General features: G+C 37.9%; 1 protein-coding gene across 1 annotated transcript in view; it reads right to left on the reverse strand.

Moving 5' to 3' along the window:
• Positions 1 to 996: 996 nt before the first annotated feature.
• Positions 997 to 21571, reverse strand: part of PCSK1 (proprotein convertase subtilisin/kexin type 1) — a 44622-nt gene continuing 24047 nt past the window's right edge. The window contains exons 10-14 of the mRNA XM_059175517.1: positions 12611 to 12844; positions 9950 to 10107; positions 8543 to 8676; positions 5782 to 5943; positions 997 to 4089 (exon numbers count right to left, since the gene is read on the reverse strand). Of these exons, the coding sequence (XP_059031500.1) occupies positions 3712 to 4089; positions 5782 to 5943; positions 8543 to 8676; positions 9950 to 10107; positions 12611 to 12844 (1066 nt within the window). The 3' untranslated portion in view covers positions 997 to 3711. The remainder of the gene's footprint in view (positions 4090 to 5781; positions 5944 to 8542; positions 8677 to 9949; positions 10108 to 12610; positions 12845 to 21571) is intronic.

Raw genomic sequence — 21571 nt, forward strand, 5'->3', positions numbered from 1 at the left:
GTGCAGGCAAATTGAAGGTCTTTGCTTGCATCACATCCATTGGCTAAATTAATCACTGGGTCAAGCTCAACAGGAGATGGCCCAGGAAACTACACCCGGTCCACAGGGGTTGAGGGAGTGGAGAAAATAATAATCATCATCCTGTGTATTAGTACTGTAGCCTTGCAAAATTAGGAGGCGGTTAGGAAAACATTATTCTTCTTCCTTATGGATTTGAAATTTATATTTAAGAATTAACATTTATCTTCATATGTACTTGGATTTTTACTTGCAGCCTGCATATGGCTAATCTAAAAAATTACCTCATGGGCATTCAAAGCAAAATAGAGAGCTATCTTCAGCTCTCCTAGTGGGTAGACTTTGAAGATGGCTGGATTTCAAGGACAAAAGCCAGATAGAAGTGTTCTTCTGGAATTCTTGAAAAAATTATTTTAGTTTGACTGAGTATTTATGATTCTGGAGAAAGGAATGGAGTCTGGGGGAAAACCAACCTCCTTGGGAGGAAGAGGTCAGGTTCTGAAGTAGTAGGGTGGTCATTCTAGCGATGGAGGTTTGATGCAGGAGAAGGATGTGGACCTGAGGATGGGAGATCAAAGTTGGAAGTTGGAAGTTTCTGATGAAGTGGCCTCTGGGGAGAGTCGAATGTTGAGCTACTGTAGCTGGCCTATAAAGAAATCATTTTTTACAAACTGTTGCAAGTCCTTTCACACATAGTCAGTCCCTTTAGTTTTTGTTCTTTTTTTCCTCAACACTTCAGTGAAGACTCAGTCCTATCACTTTGGATGTTGTGAAAAAAGTAAAAGACTGAGCTATGAAGGAAAATACTTATTAAGGTAAATTCTTAAATTGCCTTTGAGAAAGCCCATTTTTCTCAAAAGAAATTAGCATCTTAATATAAACTCTCAACTTTTCTTTTTTTTACAGTTCATTTGGAAAACACAGTAAGAGAAGGGGATCTTGTTTTTGTTGGAAACATGAGCTTTTTTTCTTTTTTGACTTAGTGAGAAACCATTTATTCTTATGTATAAGCATATTTTACATATTCTGGTTAATACATCAAGTGTGTAATGTGGGAGTTCCCTTAAAAATGCTAAGACAACACATGTTAAATTCAACTACACATTGTATTAGGCTATTAGACAAATGTCACTTTTAATATCGCAACACATACATATTATACTTTTTTTTTCCACTGACAGAGGAACATGCCTTTCAAAAATATTTTATTGGATGAAACTTTCTTATTCTCAGGAAATTTTTGGTTCTTTAATATAATTTATTATGCCTTTTAAAATTCTGATAAAAGCATTGGTACATTATAAATACCTGTAAAGAAAATAGAGTTTAAAATTCCGAGGGAATTATTATATAAGTTTCCTCTTTTACATTTTCACAAAAATCCACACAGGCACTGAGAAAGACTGACAAAAATATATTATGCCTGAACAATATACTCCAGGTTGGAAACATTCAAACATGACTTTATTTAAATATTAAAGCTTCTCTAGAGTGAAACTTTGGCTACAATCCAATGCGTTGGTTGGCATCTTAACCGGGAAAAGATATGTTAGAAGGATAAAAAAGAAAGCAGTGAGAATGAGAGTAGGAAAGGGGAAAAGAAGAGTTTTTTTCTATTACCATTCATTGGTAATAAACCAATGGGCCCTAGCTTTGTTTTTTTAGTTGACAACTTAACTAATAACTCTCTGGTTCTTTCTGGCTTTAATACTTCTTGATGTGCTGCAATTTTCAAAATTCCGTCCAACACTCTGTCTCCAACAACATGTGAAACTTCTAAGGATAGAGCGATACTGCAGTTGTTTGAGAAAAACATCCTTGAAGCATCATGGGGATTGCCCTGCAGATACTCCGCTTGTGCACAAATACAAATGGTAGACTAGGAGGTGAAGCTTGGTCTTACCCACCACACTTCAAACCATAGCAAGTGACAGACTCTCCTCTTTCTGCTACTTCATCTGTAGCATCCTGAAGTTGCAACTTTACGAAAAAATTACGAACAACAAATGCAGTGGGAGAGTGCCGGCATTGTAGGTGACAGGAGCCTTTGTGAGTGCCTAGAAATTGGGAAGCTAGGGGTTGGCAGTTCATGAATTCAGTATAAATGGTGTCCAGGGGAGGTGAGATGAAACAAATATATCGAACTGGATTTCAGAGGTACTTTTAGGGGTCTCAAATGCCATTTTCCCCCACCTATAATTTAACTGGATCATGGCAAGTTCTCATAGTTATTGATTATACAGATCTTACCTGAAAGAAGTAGATGATTTTTTTTTTTTCCTGAATGCATTTACACTTTGTATGTGTTGTTTCATGCAGCAGTGGGAAAAATGAGATGCTTGTTGGGTGCTGACTGGTAGGGTTGCTACAGTGAGCAACATGGAGCAGGACACATCGGGGACCCCGCACTCAAATCTAGCTGGGCAGCTGCTATGCAGCACTAGCCAACTGTTGCCAAGAGGGAAAATGGGTCTGAGAATCAAACTTTATGTGAGATTTCATATTTTCAGTAATCACTCACATTTTGAAATCATTTGACATGCCGAACAAAATCTACCTGAGGGACAAATAGGACCTGTGGACTGGATTTTGTGGCCTCTTGAGTTAAATCCTGGAAACAATTTGGTAAACAATTGAATATTATCAGCTGTGATATTGGGAAAGAGCCTTCAGTGGCAAGGAATGAACACTCAGTCTTAAAGAGCCAGAAAAACCTGTTCCAATGAATATAATTTAAAAGAAAAATCTCCCCTTGACTCTCCCCATTATAAATATTTTCCTGTTTACGTTGGTTCTCTGTGTCGTGAGTGGTTTCCTGTTAGTATTGTTTAAAAAAAAAAAATATGACTAGGAATTTGCCAAGTCCCAAGGGTAAGTTTTATTCTAAGAAAGTAATATGGATTAGTTCTCTCAGTATGCAGCTTGTGGCTGAGAAAGGAAATAGGTAACAAAAACCTTCATAAGGGGAAACCTCCATAAGGGGACAGAGCACACACAGGTCCTGGACACCTTTAGAGTCACAGAGCCCTCTGCACGGCTCAATAAGCAAAGAAAAATGGTCTAAAACTGCTCAAACAGATTTCGAGGACTGTTTCTGGATCTCGATGACTCTCCTTCTTCCCAAAATGGACAAATGACCACTCCCTGAATGCATAGAACTAGGAGGTAGAAAAGCCAAGGGAATGGGTCTAATTGTGAACTCTTTTCACTTAGAAATTTTCTAAACCCTCTTGGGCATCACAGTTCAAAGAACCATGTGGCAAAGACAAGGGACAAGTTATAAGAGCAGTTTTCTTTGCTCTCATTCTTTGCATATTACGTCTTCAAATTAATCTCTAGTCTAGGCGATGCCTTTTCTTTTGAGAAATGAAGAGGGAGGGCTCAAGGAGGCATTCTAGTGCAGTGTGAGGACCATAAGCGAAATGAACTGTGGCTCCAAAAAGAACACAACATTTCACTTGTGCACGCAGAGAAGATGGGTTTTGAAGGAGCCATGATCAATTCAGGAAGTGGGATTTTCAACCTGAGCTTGTCCCTTTTACATGTCTAGTTTGGGAAGCAAAAGCAAAAGTACCACCAAAGGATATTATAAGCATAAGAACCAATGGCAAAAACAACCACTTCAGACACAGGCAAAAATCTAAGGGGAAGGAGGAAGCATGAATATTTCCAACTCAGGACCACACACGGATGTCAATTTTCTTCCCTCAGAATGTCCACCAGAGCCTGGAGCAGCCGGTCGTCTCTGTGCTTATAAGGTTTCGTGTTATAGAAAACATCAACATAGTCGTTATATAGATTGTCCTCAGAGTCTTTAAGCTGGGAAGGCTTGTTCAGCTTTTCCAGGGCTTCATAGAAATTTTCATAAGGGATGTGGAGCTTTGCACTTGGAGACTTCTTTGGTGATTGCTTTGGGGGTGAGTTTTTGCTGAAAGCACTTTGTAGGAGTCTCAGCATAGCCTCCGATGGGGCTGCCTCCACCAGCTCATCCCTTCTGCCCCCGGAACTGCTGCCGTTGGGGCTTTTTGATGCAAGGGGGTTCTTTTTCAGGTTCTCTTGCATGGGCTGCTCCTGAAACACAGAATGCCACCGACAAAAGGAAAAAAAGTCCTCTTTAGAGCGAAGCAAGCCAGATTTGGCCCATGCCTACTGCCTACTCCATGGTCTCAATGGGAGACCATTGGAGAAGCAGAGAGAGCATGAGGCTTAGAAACATACTAACTCAGGGATCAGTCTTAATTTTTGTGCTTACCGATATACCCCTGACACCTGTCTCACCTCTCTGAACTTTGCCTATAAAATGGGACCAAGAATACTTCAATGTCTGGTGGTTTTGAAGACTGAATGAGATGATGTATGTATTGCTCTCCTTCATTTGTAAGCCTGCTATAGTAGAATTCATTTTAGGGTATTTAATAAATTTGAATTTGTTAATTTAAATTTATAAATTTTGGATGAAAGGAAAAAAATGTTTAAATAATATAGCTTCATCTTATGGAAAGTAAATAGTTGACCATTCCTACTCCCTTTCCTCCCTGCCCATGTTTTGGGATGATATTAAAATATTCAATAAGTCCCAGAGAAGGCACTAACAGTGCTGCATGTGGAAGAAGTTTCCTGGAGGCCCCTTGTTCTGTTAGGAACTACCGTTTCAGCCCTGAGTTTTAAAAAGGGGTCTTGGGAGAGACTAGGGTGATGGACTGGCTAGGGCAGAACTGGATAGAGCAAAGAAGAAGCTCTTTGTCAACCATCATGGAAGTATCTCAACGTTTTCACAGCTACTATGTCTTATTAATAGCCCTTAAGGAATCTTGGAAGGAGAAATACCCACAAAGTCCGCTTGCCTCTGGGATTGTGAAGAGAAGGTCCTTGGGAAGGGGGGGAGGAGTGGAGGAGGGGGAGCTACTCTGCAGAATATAAATGGAGGCAGAACCTGAGTTGACGACCTCACACAGCTAGTTTATAAGTTTCTTAAATAAATATTATGTCTTTGTATCTTCCAAAACATCCATCACTGAGTCAGACGCCAGGAAAACTCATTCTGGGAATTCTGATAACCTACTTCTTACATCTGAGGCTCTGTGCTAGATGCTGGGCGATTAAGAGATAAAGAAAATGGGGTCCCTGCCCACTGTCTGATAAGGGAGAAGCCAGCAACCTCAGTGAGCCGACACTGACAGGAATGGGAATGACTGACTAGCTATCCTATGAAATTTTCTCAGAGAAATTGTGATTCAGTAGCTTCCCTTGGAGCTGCCATGAAATGTCAGGTAAGGGATTAGCAAAGAGAAGCCTACAAGACTTGGTTAGTTGAGCCTTGTTTTTCTTTTTGGAAAATGAACATACTAATCCCTACCTTCTCTAGGTTAGAGGGACCACTAATGAAATGGCACAGTGCCAAAGAAACAAACAAAACAAATCAAAAACTTAAAAATCAAGTGTAATACAGATGTTAGGCATGTGTGATTGTGCATAAAGAGAGCCGTCTTTACAATTTGTTATGTCATAAACGGAGAAAAGTCATGTCAGAGGATTTCATCATTTTGAATTCAGCAATTTTAATTGCTAAATTCTGGACAAAAGAATAAACTTACTAAATATTAGACCTTTATGGAAAATGGGTTAGTACTCCCTTCCCTTTCCTCCCCACCCATGTTTGACTTACTTCCTGCCTGAAAGTTAGATCTAGCTCCCCTCACTACATTTTGACTAGGGTTCAAAGAAGAGTGTGCCAAGAACCCTCAGGAACAGAACCACACAGACCTCCCCTCCATCCACCATCTTCTCCACTCCTCTTCTGTCGTTCTGAACAGTATTGTAGGAAGTGTACACACGAGGCTGTTTCATGTGTTCTGGCTGAGAAGAGGTCCCATGCAAAATCAGTTTCCAGTTGACAATTCTTCCTTCATTTTGCATTCTTCCAGACTAAGGAATAAGCATACACATGATTTTAGGATGTGTTCTAAGAAACGTCAAACTCGTCAAAATAACTATAAGATCTAATTTAAAAATTCAGAACATTCCATGGGTAGAGCGCTATGTACAAAGAAGCAAGTCACCGGATTCACTGTTGCCATGAAAAATGGCATTTTCTAGGTTTAAGGATTTACAGCATGATTATTTGCTTCATTTAATTAAAAAAGCAGAACTCTTTACATGAATGTTCTTTTCTATTCTGTTCTTGGAAAGTTGACTTTACCTTCTATAAATAACATTATATTTAATAATTATCAACTTGTAGAAACATTCCAGTGGGGAGGAAAAAAGCCTCTACCAAGCATTATGAATAGCCTTCAGTATTAACCAGCCCTTAAAAACTGTATATTTATGGAACAGTAATGATTTTCAGAAGCTCAACCATTATGCTAAAAATAATATGCTGAAATGTAAAATATCTTAAAAAAAAAAGTCTGCAAGTGTAAAGTCAGATTTTATAAACTTGATATAAAATAGTCTCATCTTGATAAACATATTTTCTTAGTTTTCTTAAAAATTGGGTTGGGGCACCTCAGTGGCAGTCAGTTAACCATCTGACTCTTGATGGTTTTTTTTTTTCTGTGTGTATTTTGGCTTTTTTTTTTTAATTTATTTTTTATTTATTTTCAGCATAACAGTATTCATTATTTTTTCACCACACCCAGTGCTCCATGCAATCCTTGCCCTCTCTAATACCCACCACCCGGTACTCCAACCTCCCACCCCTCCCCCCGCCACTTCAAAACCCTCAGATTGTTTTTCAGAGTCCATAGTCTCTCATGGTTCACCTCCCCTTCCAATTTCCCCCAACTCCCTTCTCCTCTCTAACTCCCCATGTCCTCCATGCTATTTGTTATGCTCCACAAATAAGTGAAATCATATGATAATTGACTCTCTCTGCTTGACTTATTTCACTCAGCATAATCTCTTCCAGTCCCGTCCATGTTGCTACAAAAGTTGGGTATTCATCCTTTCTGATGGAGGCATAATACTGCATAGTGTATATGGACCACATCTTCCTTATCCATTCGTCCGTTGAAGGGCATCTTGTTTCTTTCTACAGTTTGGTGACCGTGGCCATTGCTGCTATAAACATTGGGGTACAGATGGCCCTTCTTTTCACGACATCTGTATCTTTGGGGTAAATACCCAGGATTGCAATGGCAGGGTCAGAGGGAAGTTCTATTTTTAATTTCTTGAGGAATCTCCACACTGTTCTCCAAAGAGACTGCACTAACTTGCATTCCCACCAATAGTGTAAGAGGGTTCCCCTTTCTCCACCTCCCCTCCAACACATGTTGTTTCCTGTCTTGTTAATTTTGGCCATTCTAACTGGTGTAAGGTGGTATCTCAATGTGGTTTTAATTTGAATCTCCCTGATTGCTAGTGATGATGAACATTTTTTCACATGTCTGATAGCCATTTGTATGTCTTCATTTTGACTCAGGTCATGATCTCAGGGTGAAGCCCCACAATGGGCTCTATGCTCAGTGAGAAGTCGACTTGAGATTCCCTCTACCTCTCCCACTGCCCCTCCTGCTCCTGCTCACTCATTCTGTATAAAATAAATAAAGTAACCTTTAAAAAAACTGAGTTGAAGAACAGAGGTCAAGTTCAAGAATAGGACCACTTCCTAAGAATATTTTCTTGCTCTCTCTAAGGAAGTAGGAATTTTACAGATTCTGGTTCTAAATTACAATTTTAGCAGTCTTTAGGAGAAAGATACTCTCGAATAAAAAAAGGAAGAATGACTATAGAATTTGTATTAATTAAATGGAGATCTTCAGAAATTTAAAATCAATTCTTTTTTTTCTTTACTTTTGAAATCTAGTACTGATACTTGTAACATTTCTATCTTGGGAAAGGTCAGACCAGAGCTCTATTCATTAATGTGCTCAGGCTCTTAAAAATGCTAGAGAAATGATGCAAAGGTAGATAATTCAGATGTTTTTGGCTTTTTGTTCAGACATTCCTTACTCTATTTTTGTCACTGTGAGTTACAATTTTAGAAATATACCAAAGAGTGTTAGTAAACAGAGTGAAAGAGAAATGAGAAATGCTTTTCAGCTTGTTTCATAACTGAAACAAAACAAAACAAAGACGTCATGTTGAATAAGATATCTTGTCCAAGTAAATAGCACTGCAGTAAATATTGGTAAGAATTTCTTCGTGTGACCTCAGCAGAAAGTCATAGCAAAGGTTTTGCAGCATTTCACTATCGTTCTTAGTATAGGTGATTCTGGTGACTGAGTATGTCACAGGGCTGGCTGCATTCTGACTTTGGAACACTTGGATTTGTCACACTGTAGTATTACTAACCAATGTGTCTTCTTTTCTTTCTTGTCATAAATCTTATTTATTTAGTCAATCGATCCAACCAATCTATAGAGCTAAGTGGGCTGAGAGTGAAACTCTACACCTTTTCCTTACGTTACTAGGGAGTGACCAGAGCTCCTTATGGCCTTGATGAATGATGATACGAAACTCAAAGGACTTCAAAATGTTTGAAAGTGAGCCTGCGGTCCTCTATCTTTTCATTTATACTTACCATGTCTGTAATTCGCAAAGTCCAGGTGCCTATGGGATTCTCTCCCCACGTGTGAACAGACATGAAGTCCCAATTCTTAAAGCCATTAGGAGATGTATCCCGCTCTCTTTCAGCCAACAGAACAGTGCTGGTCCCTATTTTCATACAGCAAACATCAGTTAATGAATGTCCTAACAACTCTGAAAATAGGATAAACTCTAGCATCTGCTAACTGAAAATGAAAAATGGGAGAGATTAGCCCCCACAACTTTCCCTTTTTGTAGAAGAGCAGGATAGAGACATTCATTTAAAAAAAAAAATGTTTTTATCCATAGCAGTTCGCATATTGCCTGGCATATAATAAGTTCTCAATAAATATTTTGGTAAAATATTGAATGAATATATTGATTAAGGTTTATTTGAATAAAGAGAACCCATAGAACTACATTTATAGAGTCAAAGATCTAAAATACGTTTTAGTGTAGGCCTAAAAAAAAAGCTATATCAACTTTGTAATTTCCTGTCTAGTATTAGTACTAATTGTTAAACCTAAGTTTTCAAATTTCAGCTCTCTCTATAGATCTCAAAATGAAACGGTCAAGTTCATACTAGGGCCACCAATAAGAAAACATCCCACCCATACTTCAGGCCAACTTCAATATATCTAGAAAGCATTACTCCAAAATTAACAGAGTCCCGTCCAAACCTCTAGGAAGTTTATATCCTAGAAGGAGATGATAACGAGAGCTCATCCTTCCTCATACATAGCTTATAGCAATCGAATTTAGTTAGGCGAATCCTACTAAAACATGAAAGAGGATTAGGAAGCATTTCCTGGTTGGATTATAGTTCATGGTTCACAAGCTCTTCCCCATCCATGATCTCATCTGAGTTAGTACTTTCTCAGGGAAGGGTAATTGCCTGTATATAATATCGTATGGCTTTTACAATATCATCATGGACTATTTGTTAGTTTTCTCAGTCCTCTTTCGTGGATCAGAATTCCTAATTTTTCAGTTGATACCTAGGATGTGTCTGATATATCTGTCAGCATTATTAACTATCAGAGTAACTTTCACTAATGTGTTACCTAAGAGAAATGAATGATATTAAATGAATGGTAAAAATGAGAACATTTTTAAAATATATAATTCCAGAAAGATTAATTGATATTATTTGAATAGACCTTATTCTCTGCTTATTGAAGGACAAGTGGGAATGAGTAGGCAGAGTTCTGATGCCAAGAAAAATTAAATGAAATGAAATGAAAAATAGGCATACTTTTTTAAGTCCTGAAAAACATCTATTGGGAAACTCAGCAATATAAATAAAAAGAAAACCATGGATTTAAATTCATTCAATATACTCTTAAAAATGGAAACAAACAAATACTCTTTAGAATAAACGAGATATTTTTAAAAGGTTTACCAGCAGCAGAAGTGAGTGTAACATGAAGGTCTCCTCTTCGGGAGTATTCAATCGTTGCTTCAAATTGCACATGTTCCAGGGACTTGATGGCATTTTCTTGTCCTTCACAAGCTCTTGTTGGAATTTCAATGATAACTTCTCCATTACCTTTCAGGGCTCTAAATACATTTTTTTAAAATCACTGAATAAAGTACATCATTTCTTCTTTGCATTTTAGGCAAATATATACACATTAGTCTTATTTAGATACTCAGCTAAGCTCTCTCTGTTAATGACTAGAACCCAAATCAGAAGTAACTATAAAGTATAAATGCTAAAGGCTATTACAGAAATTAAAAAATAAAAAATAAAAGAAATTAAAAAGGTTATTACAGAAATTAAAAATTAAAAATAAAAATAAAAAAGGTTATTCTAGAAATTAAAAAATTAAAAAATAACAAAAAATTTTTTAAATTCTATACTTTTTATGGTTCACAAAAGACTACTAATAGCCAAAACAACCCTGAAAAAGAAGAACAAAACTGGAGGCATTACAATTCCTTATTTGAAAATATATTTCAAAACTACAATAACCAAAGCAGTATAGTACTGGCTTAAAGACAGACATATAGACCAGTGTAACAAAATAGAGAACTTAGAGTTAAACCCATGTGTATATGGTCAACTAATCTTCAACAAAAATGCCAAGAATACTCAATGGGGAAAGAGGAGTCTCTTCAGCTCAGGGTGCTGGGAAAACTGGATATCCACATGCAAATTAATGAAACTGGACACATATCTAATGCCATACAAAGATCAACTCAAAATGGAGTAAAAACTTATACACAAGACCTGAAATTGTAAGTATAGAAGAAAACATATGGAAGAAGCTTCATGACATTTGTCCTGGCAGTGATTTCATGGTTAAGGTGCCAAAAGTACAGGCAACCAAAACAACTGGGAATACATGAAGCTAAAAATCTTCTGCATATCAAAGAAGACCATCAACCAAATGAAAAGACAACCTACAAATCAGGAGAAAATATTGCAAACCATATATCTGATAAAGGGTTAATTTATAAACTATATAAAGAACTCCTACAGCTCAATAGCAAAAATAATAATAATAATAATAATAATAATAACCTGCCTGAAAAGTGAGCCAACTACTTAAATAGACATTTCTCTAAAAAAAGACATACCAATGGTTGACATGGAAAAAAAAATTTCAACTTCACTAATCATCAGGAAAATGCAAATCCAAACACCTATCAGGATGGCTCTTACCAAAAAAGGCAAAAGACAGCAAGTGTTGGAGAAGATGTGGAGAAATTTGAACCCTTGCACAATCAGTGGGAAAGCAAAGTGGTACAGCCACTATGAAAAACAGTACAGAGGTTTCTCAAAAAAATTAAAAAGAGATCCAACAATCCCACCTCTGGATATTTATCCAAAATAATTGAAAACAGGATCTTAGGATCTCGTGTTCATTGCAACACCATTCATAATAGCTAAGATGTGTCTATTAACAGAGGAAAGGATAGAGAAGATGTGGAATGGAACATAAGCTTTTAAAAAAAAAGATGTTCTGCCATGTGCAGCAATATGGATAAACCTTGAAGACATTAAGCTAAGTAAAATAAGCCACAGACAGCGATATACTGCATAGTTCCACTTACATGAGGTATCTCATAGTCAAATTTGTAGATTCAAAAAGTGGAATTGTGGTTTCGTGGAGGTAGGGGAAGGGAAAAATAGAGTTACTAATCAATGGCCATAAAATTTTAGTTAAGCAAGATGAATAAGTTTTAGAAATCAGCTTTATAACAGCTGTACTTAGAATCAACAGTAATGTGTTGTACACTTAAAGATTAAAGAGGGTAGATCACATGTTAAGTGTTCTTACCACAGTAAGATAGAATAGAAAAGAAGGTTTTAAGGAACACAGATACAAGAATACCATACTTTTTGCTGTGGGGTTGAATGGCAGGTTTGCCTTGAACCCATTACTGCTCTAATCGACCCTCTTCAGAAATGATACTATGTCCATAATGAAGGTACCCCAGGGCTCCCACCCTCAAGCATTTTGTGTGAGTGGGTCTTTAGTAAAATCATGGTGGCCTTGATGGAATCAACAAAACAGTCACTCTAGATTCTGCTTCTGTGGCCAGATCTGGTAGGCTGGATATAATCTCCATAAAAGCAGTATGGTAGAGGATATCTCATAGAAGAGAAATCATGAATCACATAGTACTGTGGCACGAAGTGAGGATCTTCTGGAAATAGGTTTGGGATAATGCTGGTTGGCACGTATTGCATTTAGTCAATTCTAAGATGCATTTTTTTTAAAAAAATTACCTTAATATCTTTGAATTTGGGATCAATCTTCAAACTGATCATTGGTAACAGTTTAATTGGCAGTGGTTTTTCTTAGTGATATACAAAACAATGATACATCTTAACCTGAATATAGGTAGGCCAGGAAATGGAAAAGGGCAATATGCTAACATAATTTGCAGATTTCCGATCTCTCAGTGATTCCCATGGACCCACAGGGAACTATGGCAAATACTATCTCCATCCGCTTCAGTAGGGTAGGTAAGAAAAAAACATAGAGTGACAAACATTATAATCAAATTTTGCCATAGTACACATTTCTTTAAAAATCCTGGAAACACTCACCTGGGCTCAAAGTTGTTATCTTTTACCACACACTCTTTCTTCTCAGGCACACTGGTCCAGGTCCTGGGATCAGCTAAATCCACCAGAGCTTTGGCATTTAGCAACCCAAATCCAAATCGACTATTCACCATCAAGCCTGCTCCATTCTTTTTCCACCCGGGGTTATTGGCCAGTGGGTCATACTCAGAGGTCCAGACAACCAAGTGCTGCATGTCTCGCCAGGTGAGATTTGGACTGGAGGGGAAGTGACCCAGAATATTTTTCAGGGACAAAAAAAATGTTTCCTTGTAAAATTAAGTATTAGAAACAAGCATCTTCTATTTACAGATTATAAAGTGCCTTTCGCAAGTGTACTTGTATAATTCTGGTATGTATTCCTTTTGGAATATCTTTTCATTCAGAATTTAAAATATATACTGAAAACTTCTCCCATCTAAGTTAAGCTCCTACTATGAGTAAAATTTGGTCTTCAATATAGTAGAAATATGGGATTTGGCCCCTGATTTTTAATTACTTAAATTTAAGTGAACAAAAATTTTAAATGCCAACACTTCCTTTATGTCTTCAGTCTTCTGCTAGCTGTTGACAGCCTTGGTACTTTCAACATTATGTACCCACAGAGGAGGCCTTGAATTTTTCTTAGGAAAACTCAGATTTTAAAGACACAGTCTGGTTACCTATCCTTAAATCCTTTTGCCTCTTTTCCTTATATATAAAAATTAAGAATATACTTATCTTGAGCACTGAGTAATACATGGAACTGTCGAATCACTATATTTTATACCTGAAACTCATATAAGACTGTACATCAACGACATTCTAATGTAGTTCTAATGTAGACTACAACTAATTCCAGTAATTAAAAATTTAAACAAATTGTCAAGAAACTCTTAGCTACCTGAGATCACTCTTGCAAGGTACTACACTGAATACTTTGGGGATATTGAAGGAGGTGGTTCTTCCTTGTCTTTAGGAAGCTTACAATCCAGCAAAGGAACGAAGCCTTTGTATCACTCTAATGAATCTGCTAACTGCTGTGTTCATGATGTCATATATTACAGGAATTGAGAGAAGGAAGAATTCTGGGGGTGGAAGATCTGGGAACACTTTGCTGGGAACGCTTTGCTGGAAGGAAGTGTTCCGTCTGAACTTCGAAGACTGGGTAGAATGTCAGGGAGTGGAGAGAGGGAAAAGGGATGGGGGCGAGAGAACAAAACCTACAAGGGGGAAAGTGTAGACTATGGCTGGAGTACAGTGGGTAGTCAGGTTGGTGGGAGCAGGGAAATGGTGCTAGAGTACTGAGCCCAATGGTGAGGACCTTGCACGCCAGGAAAAGGAGATTACACTGTATCCCTTGGGCAATGGGGAATCAAGGATTTTTGAACAAGAAATGGTGTAATCAGAAATCTTGGTGAGATTTATTTATCAGCAATACAAGATACATCAGAGACACTTGGGAATGTTGGATCTGTTAAAATGAAGATGCAGCCTTCCCAGATCACTCTATTTAAAATTTCAGTTCTCCTCACAAACTCCTGAGCTCCCTTATCCTAGTTCTTTTTTTTTTTTTCTTTTATAGTATTTACCACCATTCAACTTACTGTGCAACTCATATATATGTTTCCTATATTAGTAACATCCGTCTCTCCTTCTAGAATTTGCTGTAAGAAGGGCTGGGATTTTTATCTATCCAGTTCTCCAGTGTGTACCATTCAGAAGAATGCCAGGCCCAGGGTATATGCTGAATTCAACGTTGGTTGGCTGAATGACTGAATATGCCTGAGAGTTAGGTGGCCCCAATAATTTTAAAACTTTTTACTATCTGTCATTAGATTCTTTCAAGATGACAAGTTTTTCCTTAGCTTTGAGACTTGTGTTGTTTCCATCAAGCCAATTAAGTATTATTTAATAAATAAATACCCAGTGTGTAGTCTTGAGGTTTTCCATCTTAGCACTAAATTGTGTAACAACCATCAGGGGAATCTGGCTCAATTTGCGATCTTCCCCCAGAGCCCAAAATGTGCTGGTTAAGCAATCCCCTGTTGACAAAAAAGAGGCAGTGTACCTTCTTAAACATTTTCTGGTTAAAGTCCCCCATGTGATTTTCAGATCTCTTCAGAAGCATGACAAAGGCTCTACCTGGGAGGCTTTCTGGGGAAACTGCTCTGCCCATGCACTGAAGTCTGTGGAAGGAGTTGCCATCAGGGACTTAGGCCCCCTCCCCAGTCAAGCTCTTCCCGTGTTTATATTCCCACCCCTTGTGCCTTCATTTCTAGGTCACCTTATCTAAGGTGGTGGGCAGAGGTTTTCTTTGGTGTCTGACTGTGCCCTAAGCCTCTTTATGGGGAAAGGAAGAAGAGAACTTGAAGGCACTTCTAGCCACTCTGGACTCAGTACCCTGTACCTCCTCTCATTCTTCACTCTTGCCTCACCCCAGAATAAATACAACTAGCAGGGCTTTTGGTTGGGGCTCCTTCAACAGTGACATGACCCCCATGTCTGCACTGTTTCAACCTTCCCTTCAACTGTACACTCTTCCATGGGGGAGAATGGAATGGGTGGGGGACGTCAGCATTATTATTATTATTTTGACTCTTGCTTAAAACACTGCAGTTAACAAAGGCTTAATTTTTTGATTTCTGATTTATGGCTTTAATCAGCTCTTCTGATACTTGGTAGGCTAGTTCTCTCTCTCTTCCATCTCAGCCCCTGACAGACATAACAGTTAACTCTGGGGGGGTGACTGATAGAGTGCATAGAGACTATAGGTCAGACTTGAGAGTCCCAGATGGCTTGCATCATAATTACCTGTTAATCATGTAAATAGTGAAAATTCCTAAATCCCATCCTAAGTCAATTATTGTGTCAAAACATCTGTGGATGGAGCATGATTTTTATATTTCAAAAAACTGTCTAGCCAATTCTATGTCATATCTAAAATGATAGGAGTTGGAAGAAAGCATATAGGAATATAACCATTTCAGACAATTAGAAGTGATTTCAAATCATGAGGCCAGAATAGGGAGTAATAGAAAGCACAGCAAACCATATCCTACCAAAGACCTATGTGATCTTAAGCAAATCACTTCATTTCTCTTGGCCTGAGGTGACTCCTCTGTAAGATGAGGGGGTTGAGTATGATAATCTTCAGAATTTTTCACAATCAACATTTCTATTTGCCCAATATCATAAATACCTCATTTAGATTGTGTTTCCATGCTGGCCAGCCCACATTAAGGAAAAATTAACTAGCTGAGCAGAAATGGCTATTTTCTTAATGCAGAAACTAATTCTGTTCTATGAAGCATTTTATTGAAATTCTTGCTTCCTTCCAGTTTTTTAAAGGAAGTTTTAGGTAAAAGCCTCTTAATCAATGTGGTCAATGGGAAACACATCAGTTTCCCATTTGGACCATCAGGGCGAGCAGGTGTGTATATGGAAGTTGGGAAGAGGAATTGTACTAAGGTGGTGTAAGGAAAACAGAGTTATAATAATCAAACACAAAGCATAGACTTTCTATAGAAGAACACTTACTTTATATTCCATAATATAGAAATAGTAATACAGAAAGAAGAACACTTCTTCTTTCTATAGAAGAACACTTACTTTATATTCAGTAGCAGGTTTTATTATTTTTATTTTCTTTTACCTATTCTTTGCAAAATATTCAAGGGAGCGTCATTGTCATGCAATTAGAAAAATTAAGCTTGTTTTCGTAACAGAGTTATTCTTCATTTGTGTGATTGCATTTCAGAAATGAAAAGGAGCTACTAACAATAGTGCATCTCATTCCTGACAGCCTTCCTTTGTTAATTAGTGCTCAACAGCATCCACAATAATTAAATTTTTTAAAACTGCATTAGCTTGCTAATCAAGGATATGTTTATAGAAAATAAGGGTTATGGAATTAAACATTGAAATTAAGCATTGCTTCTAATTAGTGTGGGTAAAGTAATTTGGAGACAAAATTCTTATGTGAAAAATCTTACAGGCTACCTGGTTCAGCCTCTCAACACCTGTAAGTAAGCCTTGATATTAAAGATTTTCTAAACTGGAGATTTGCCAACATTGCACAACTCTGAGTCAAGGATTTCTTTGATGTGCTTTATCCAAAGGTTTTATGCAGCATTGAAATTCTATTTCCCTTCCTCTAGACTTTCATGGAAACAGAAAATTGGTACATCTGTACAATAAGACTACGGTTATTGCTATCTTCTTAAGTATACTGACCACTTAATAATAATGGTGCCAGAGTCACTAGTTCAAGGAATTCCTGTCTCTCATTATATATATCTATAAATATATATAATATGCCTATTAAGTACCCTATCGAGCATCTTAACCACAGCTGAAGGAGATTATAGAAAAACCTTTTTACAGCAGTTGTTTCTTGAAATTTAGTAACAGTACTACCAGCATTAAAACTGGCTGGGATACTTGCTAAAAACGGGGATTCCTAGGCCACATACCAGACGCTTGTGAATCCGAGTGGCTGGCACTGGATTTGGGAGTCTGTCTACTAATTAAACTCCTAAGGTGATTGATTATGCTGGTATTAAGAATCACTCCTCCAGGAAAGAAAAGTATTCCTCTCTACACATTTGAGCCAGGACCCATTCTTTCTCCTTCCTTCTCCTCTTCCCATTGCCCTGCATTCCAGCTATGTCTTCTTTAATGTAGCACAAGGAGTAATCTGCTTGTGACAAAGAACCGTTTATGAGAAACTCAGGAGCACACGAGTCATGGCAGTCCTTGATCAGCGTCGATCTTCTTAAGGCCCCTTTCTCTGCGGGGATGATAGACAGCCCTTTAGCATCTCCTCCCCCTTGCAGGGCTGTGGGAGGCAATGGGGGACAGTAGCTCATGGCTCAGTTTTGGGGTGACACCGACCTGAATTTGCATCTCTTTGTGGGATCTTGGTTACATTCTTCAACCTCTCTAGCCTCAATTTCTTCTTTTATAAAATGCAACTAATAATATCCTTTTCATGGGGGAGGAGGGTAGGGAGAGGGGGGTGGGGTTATGGACATTGGGGAGGGTATGTGCTACGGTGAGTGCTGTGAAGTGTGTAAACCTGGCGATTCACAGACCTGTACCCCTGGGGCTAATAACACATTATATGTTAACAAAAAAAATAAAAATAATAATAATAATGTCCTTTTCACAGGGCTGTTGTAAGAATTTGAATTAGTGTTGTACACAAAGAGGTTAGCACAGTGTCCAGCCCATAGGAAGAACCTGACAAATCCTGAACATTGTTATTCTTGATGAATTTAGCCCACCATTGTCCTTCAGTCTCCATAGTTGTTCCTTGAGCAGCACCTGGTTAAATGATTTCTCCCAGTCTTTATTATCTAGGGGCACTTTTAGAAAAAGTGGCTTTGAGAGTTTCTGGAATAGTCATCTCCCGTATAAACAATTGAATAGTGTTCAGAAAACCCTCTATTTGAGAACAGACACTTCAAGAATTTCTCTGTGCTTTGGCATGAAGTATATGAAATGTAAGCTAGATTGTATCTATCTTACTGATGCTCAAATCAAATCATATGTACCAGAGAGATCACAGATTCTTAATCTCTCTTAAATTTTAAACAGTGTGAGAATCCAATAGGCCCTATAGACCATTCCTTCAGAAAAATGTCATGCACACAAGCATTTCTGCGTCTGGTTTCAAAGAAGCTCATGAACCGCTGGAAAATCATCCATGTTATTTCAGGGCAATCCATGAAGCTCCTGCTTTAAAAACGACCTATTAAAAATTAACCGGGTTAATGAGGCTAGATCATTCTTAGCTCATTTTCTCCCTGCACAGAAAAATGTTTGAAATTTTAGAAATCAGAGGTTACAATTTTAAATTTTCAATTCTTTTTTTTTTTTTTTTAAGATTTTGTTTATTTATTTGACAGAGAGATCACAAGTAGGCAGAGGCAGTCAGAGAGAGGGGGAAGCAGGCTCACTGCTGAGCAGAGAGCCCAATGCAGGGCTCGATCCCAGGACCCTGGGATCATGGCCTGAGCTGAAGGCAGGGGCTTTAACCCACTGAGCCACCCAGGTGCCCCCAAATTTTCAGTTCTTATACGAAATTAATATTCCATCTGTTCATGAGATGGGTGTTTCTATTATTCTGGTCACTAGACAAGGATCGCTTAGGCCTGGCTACTTATATTTACATGCATCTGATAAGTGTTGGGTAGAGTAGACTTAAAATTTTAAGGATTTTTTTTTTTTAACAGCTCCCTGAAAGTAACAGCTTATATCCTCAAATCATAAATATTATAAGACTGTTTAACCACCTACATGAATCTGCTTGCCTTCAGTGAAACTTATTTTCTTCTACTCGGGACTTTTCTCCACCAAACTCAACAATTCATGTTGGATGACCTTTATTCACTGATATCTTCAATTTCACATCAGAGAATCTTATAAAGCAACGAGGTTTGAAAAAAGTGGTTTGCTCTGACCCCTCCATTTTCCAGATGGTAAATTAAGCCCTCAGCTGGAGATTAATTTGCCTAAGGTCACATAGCTAGTGATATGCCTAGAACAACTTGAAGTCATTTGTTCCTCACATTTTTGAGTGCTTAGGTTATTTTTCCTTGAATCCAAATTCAAGGATCTGCTGACGCCATCTTCCCTTGTGTTCATAAACTCTGCCCCCATCCATTCCCTTCCTGTTACAAATGAACTCACTCGCTACTGATGGGCCAGAGCTGCCAACATCCCTGTTTCTGACTGTGTCACTGGATTTGCTCTTCTCTTACCAGACATCTTCCCAGCCCCTCCAAAGAGGTAAATTCTTGGTACAAACCTTGCTCGGTCTGTCTCTCTTAGCCATTGTGGCCATCTCCTAGCTGAGACAGCAGGACAAACTACAACTCCACAGGTGGCCCCAGGGTTCTTAGATCTATGCTGGACTCTCCTGAACAAAGAGTTAGCAACTTCAGGGTTTTTCCACCTGTGGCAGAGGCTAAGGTGTTCTACTTTTCTGTTCTTACGAACCTCGTCTACTGAATATGACAAGAGGAGAAAGAATGTTTTGTTCTCTCTCTAAAGAATATAGATGTTCTTGTAGGATAACCTTCTTATTAAGAAGGATAACAGTAACTTACAAATTTGACCACTTCCTCTATCATGTAAACATAACGCCTGACTTGACGTTTAGTGTTCTTACCACCAGAAAGCAAAAACAAGGACAAATAGAAAGCTGTGGATACACAGTGTGCAGCAGTTAGATTTTTTTCCTCTGTATCAATAAATGGACTATTGGGTAACCAATATGAGGAACAAAATACTGTTAAATATACTGTTAAATCCCTCTTTAACATCATACACTAAAATTCCAGGGGAATTTAAACTTAAATATGGTAAAGGAAGCATAATAAAAGACATATAAATAAATGTTTATCAAATTTGAGATTATAAATATTTTCCTAAGCATGAAAGCAAAGGAAAACATCTTAAAGTATGGACAAATATAACCGTATATATACTAACTTCATTGCAATAAAAATTAGACATAAATAAAATTAAAAGTTAAATGTGGGAGATTCAAATTAAAACCACATTGAGATATCACCTTACACCAGTTAGAATGGCCAAAATTAACAAGACAGGAAACAACATGTGTTGGAGGGGTTGTGGAGAAAGGGGAACCCTCTTACACTGTTGGTGGGAATGCAAGTTAGTGCAGTCTCTTTGGAGAACAGTGTGGAGATTCTTCAAGAAATTAAAAATAGAACTTCCCTATGACCCTGCCATTGCACTCCTGGGTATTTACCCCAAAGATACAGATGTTGTGAAAAGAAGGGCCATCTGTACCCCAATGTTTATAGCAGCAATGGCCATGGTCACCAAACTGTGGAAAGAACCAAGATGCCCTTTAACGGATGAATGGATAAGGAAGATGTGGTCCATATACACTATGGAGTATTATGCCTCCATCAGAAAGGATGAATACCCAACTTTTGTAGCAACATGGACGAAACTGGAAGAGATTATGCTGAGTGAAATAAGTCAAGCAGAGAGAGTCAATTATCATATGGTTTCACTTATTTGTGGAGCATAACAAATAGCATGGAGGACATGGGGAGTTAGGAGAAGGGAGTTGGGGGAAATTGGAAGGGGAGGTGAACCTTGAGAGACTATGGACTCTGAAAAACAATCTGAGAGGTTTGAAGTGGCGGGGGGGTGGGGTGGGAGATTGGGTACCAGGTGGTGGGTATCACAGAGGGCACAGATTGCATGGAGCACTGGGTGTGGTGCAAAAATAATGAATACTGTTATGCTGAAAATAAATTAAAAATAAATTTTTAAAAAAAGTTAAATGTCAAACTAAACAAGCATTAGTAGCTTCTCCAAACTAAGGCTATTAAAAAAAAAAAAAATCAAGGTCATAAACGAGCAATCACAGATGATAAATGACCAAAGAATAAAAGATATTGAGCTTCATTGCTAATGAAATGAAGGCATATAAAGCTGAGATACCATTTCCCCTATCAATAGCAAACATTTAAAAGATGACAAAAGTAACTTTGGTAAGGAAACTTGTGCTTTCACATATATGCTGTTGGGAAAAGAAAATGATACAATCTTTCTAAACAGTGACTTGTCAATGAGTACCAAAATCATTAAAAGATGTATATCCTTTGGGGCTCCTGGGTGGCTCAGTGGATTAAAGCCTCTGGGATTGGGTTCTCTACTCAGCAGGGAGCCTGCTTCCCTCTCTCTGCCTGCCTCTCTGCCTACTTGTGATCTGTCTGTCAAATAATAAAATCTTTAAAAAAAAACAAACAAACATGTACACCCTTTGAACCAGAAATTCTATTCAGGTGTGTTTGTCCTGAGGAAATTATCAGAGATGACAACCAATGTTTATGGATAAGAGTGGGCATCTAATCATGATTTGAAGACCTTAATATAATTTGCATTTATATAATGGGATACTACAAAAAGATAAAAATT

Source organism: Mustela lutreola, chromosome 5 (assembly GCF_030435805.1).
Source record: "Mustela lutreola isolate mMusLut2 chromosome 5, mMusLut2.pri, whole genome shotgun sequence".
Classification (NCBI taxonomy): Eukaryota; Metazoa; Chordata; class Mammalia; order Carnivora; family Mustelidae; genus Mustela; species Mustela lutreola.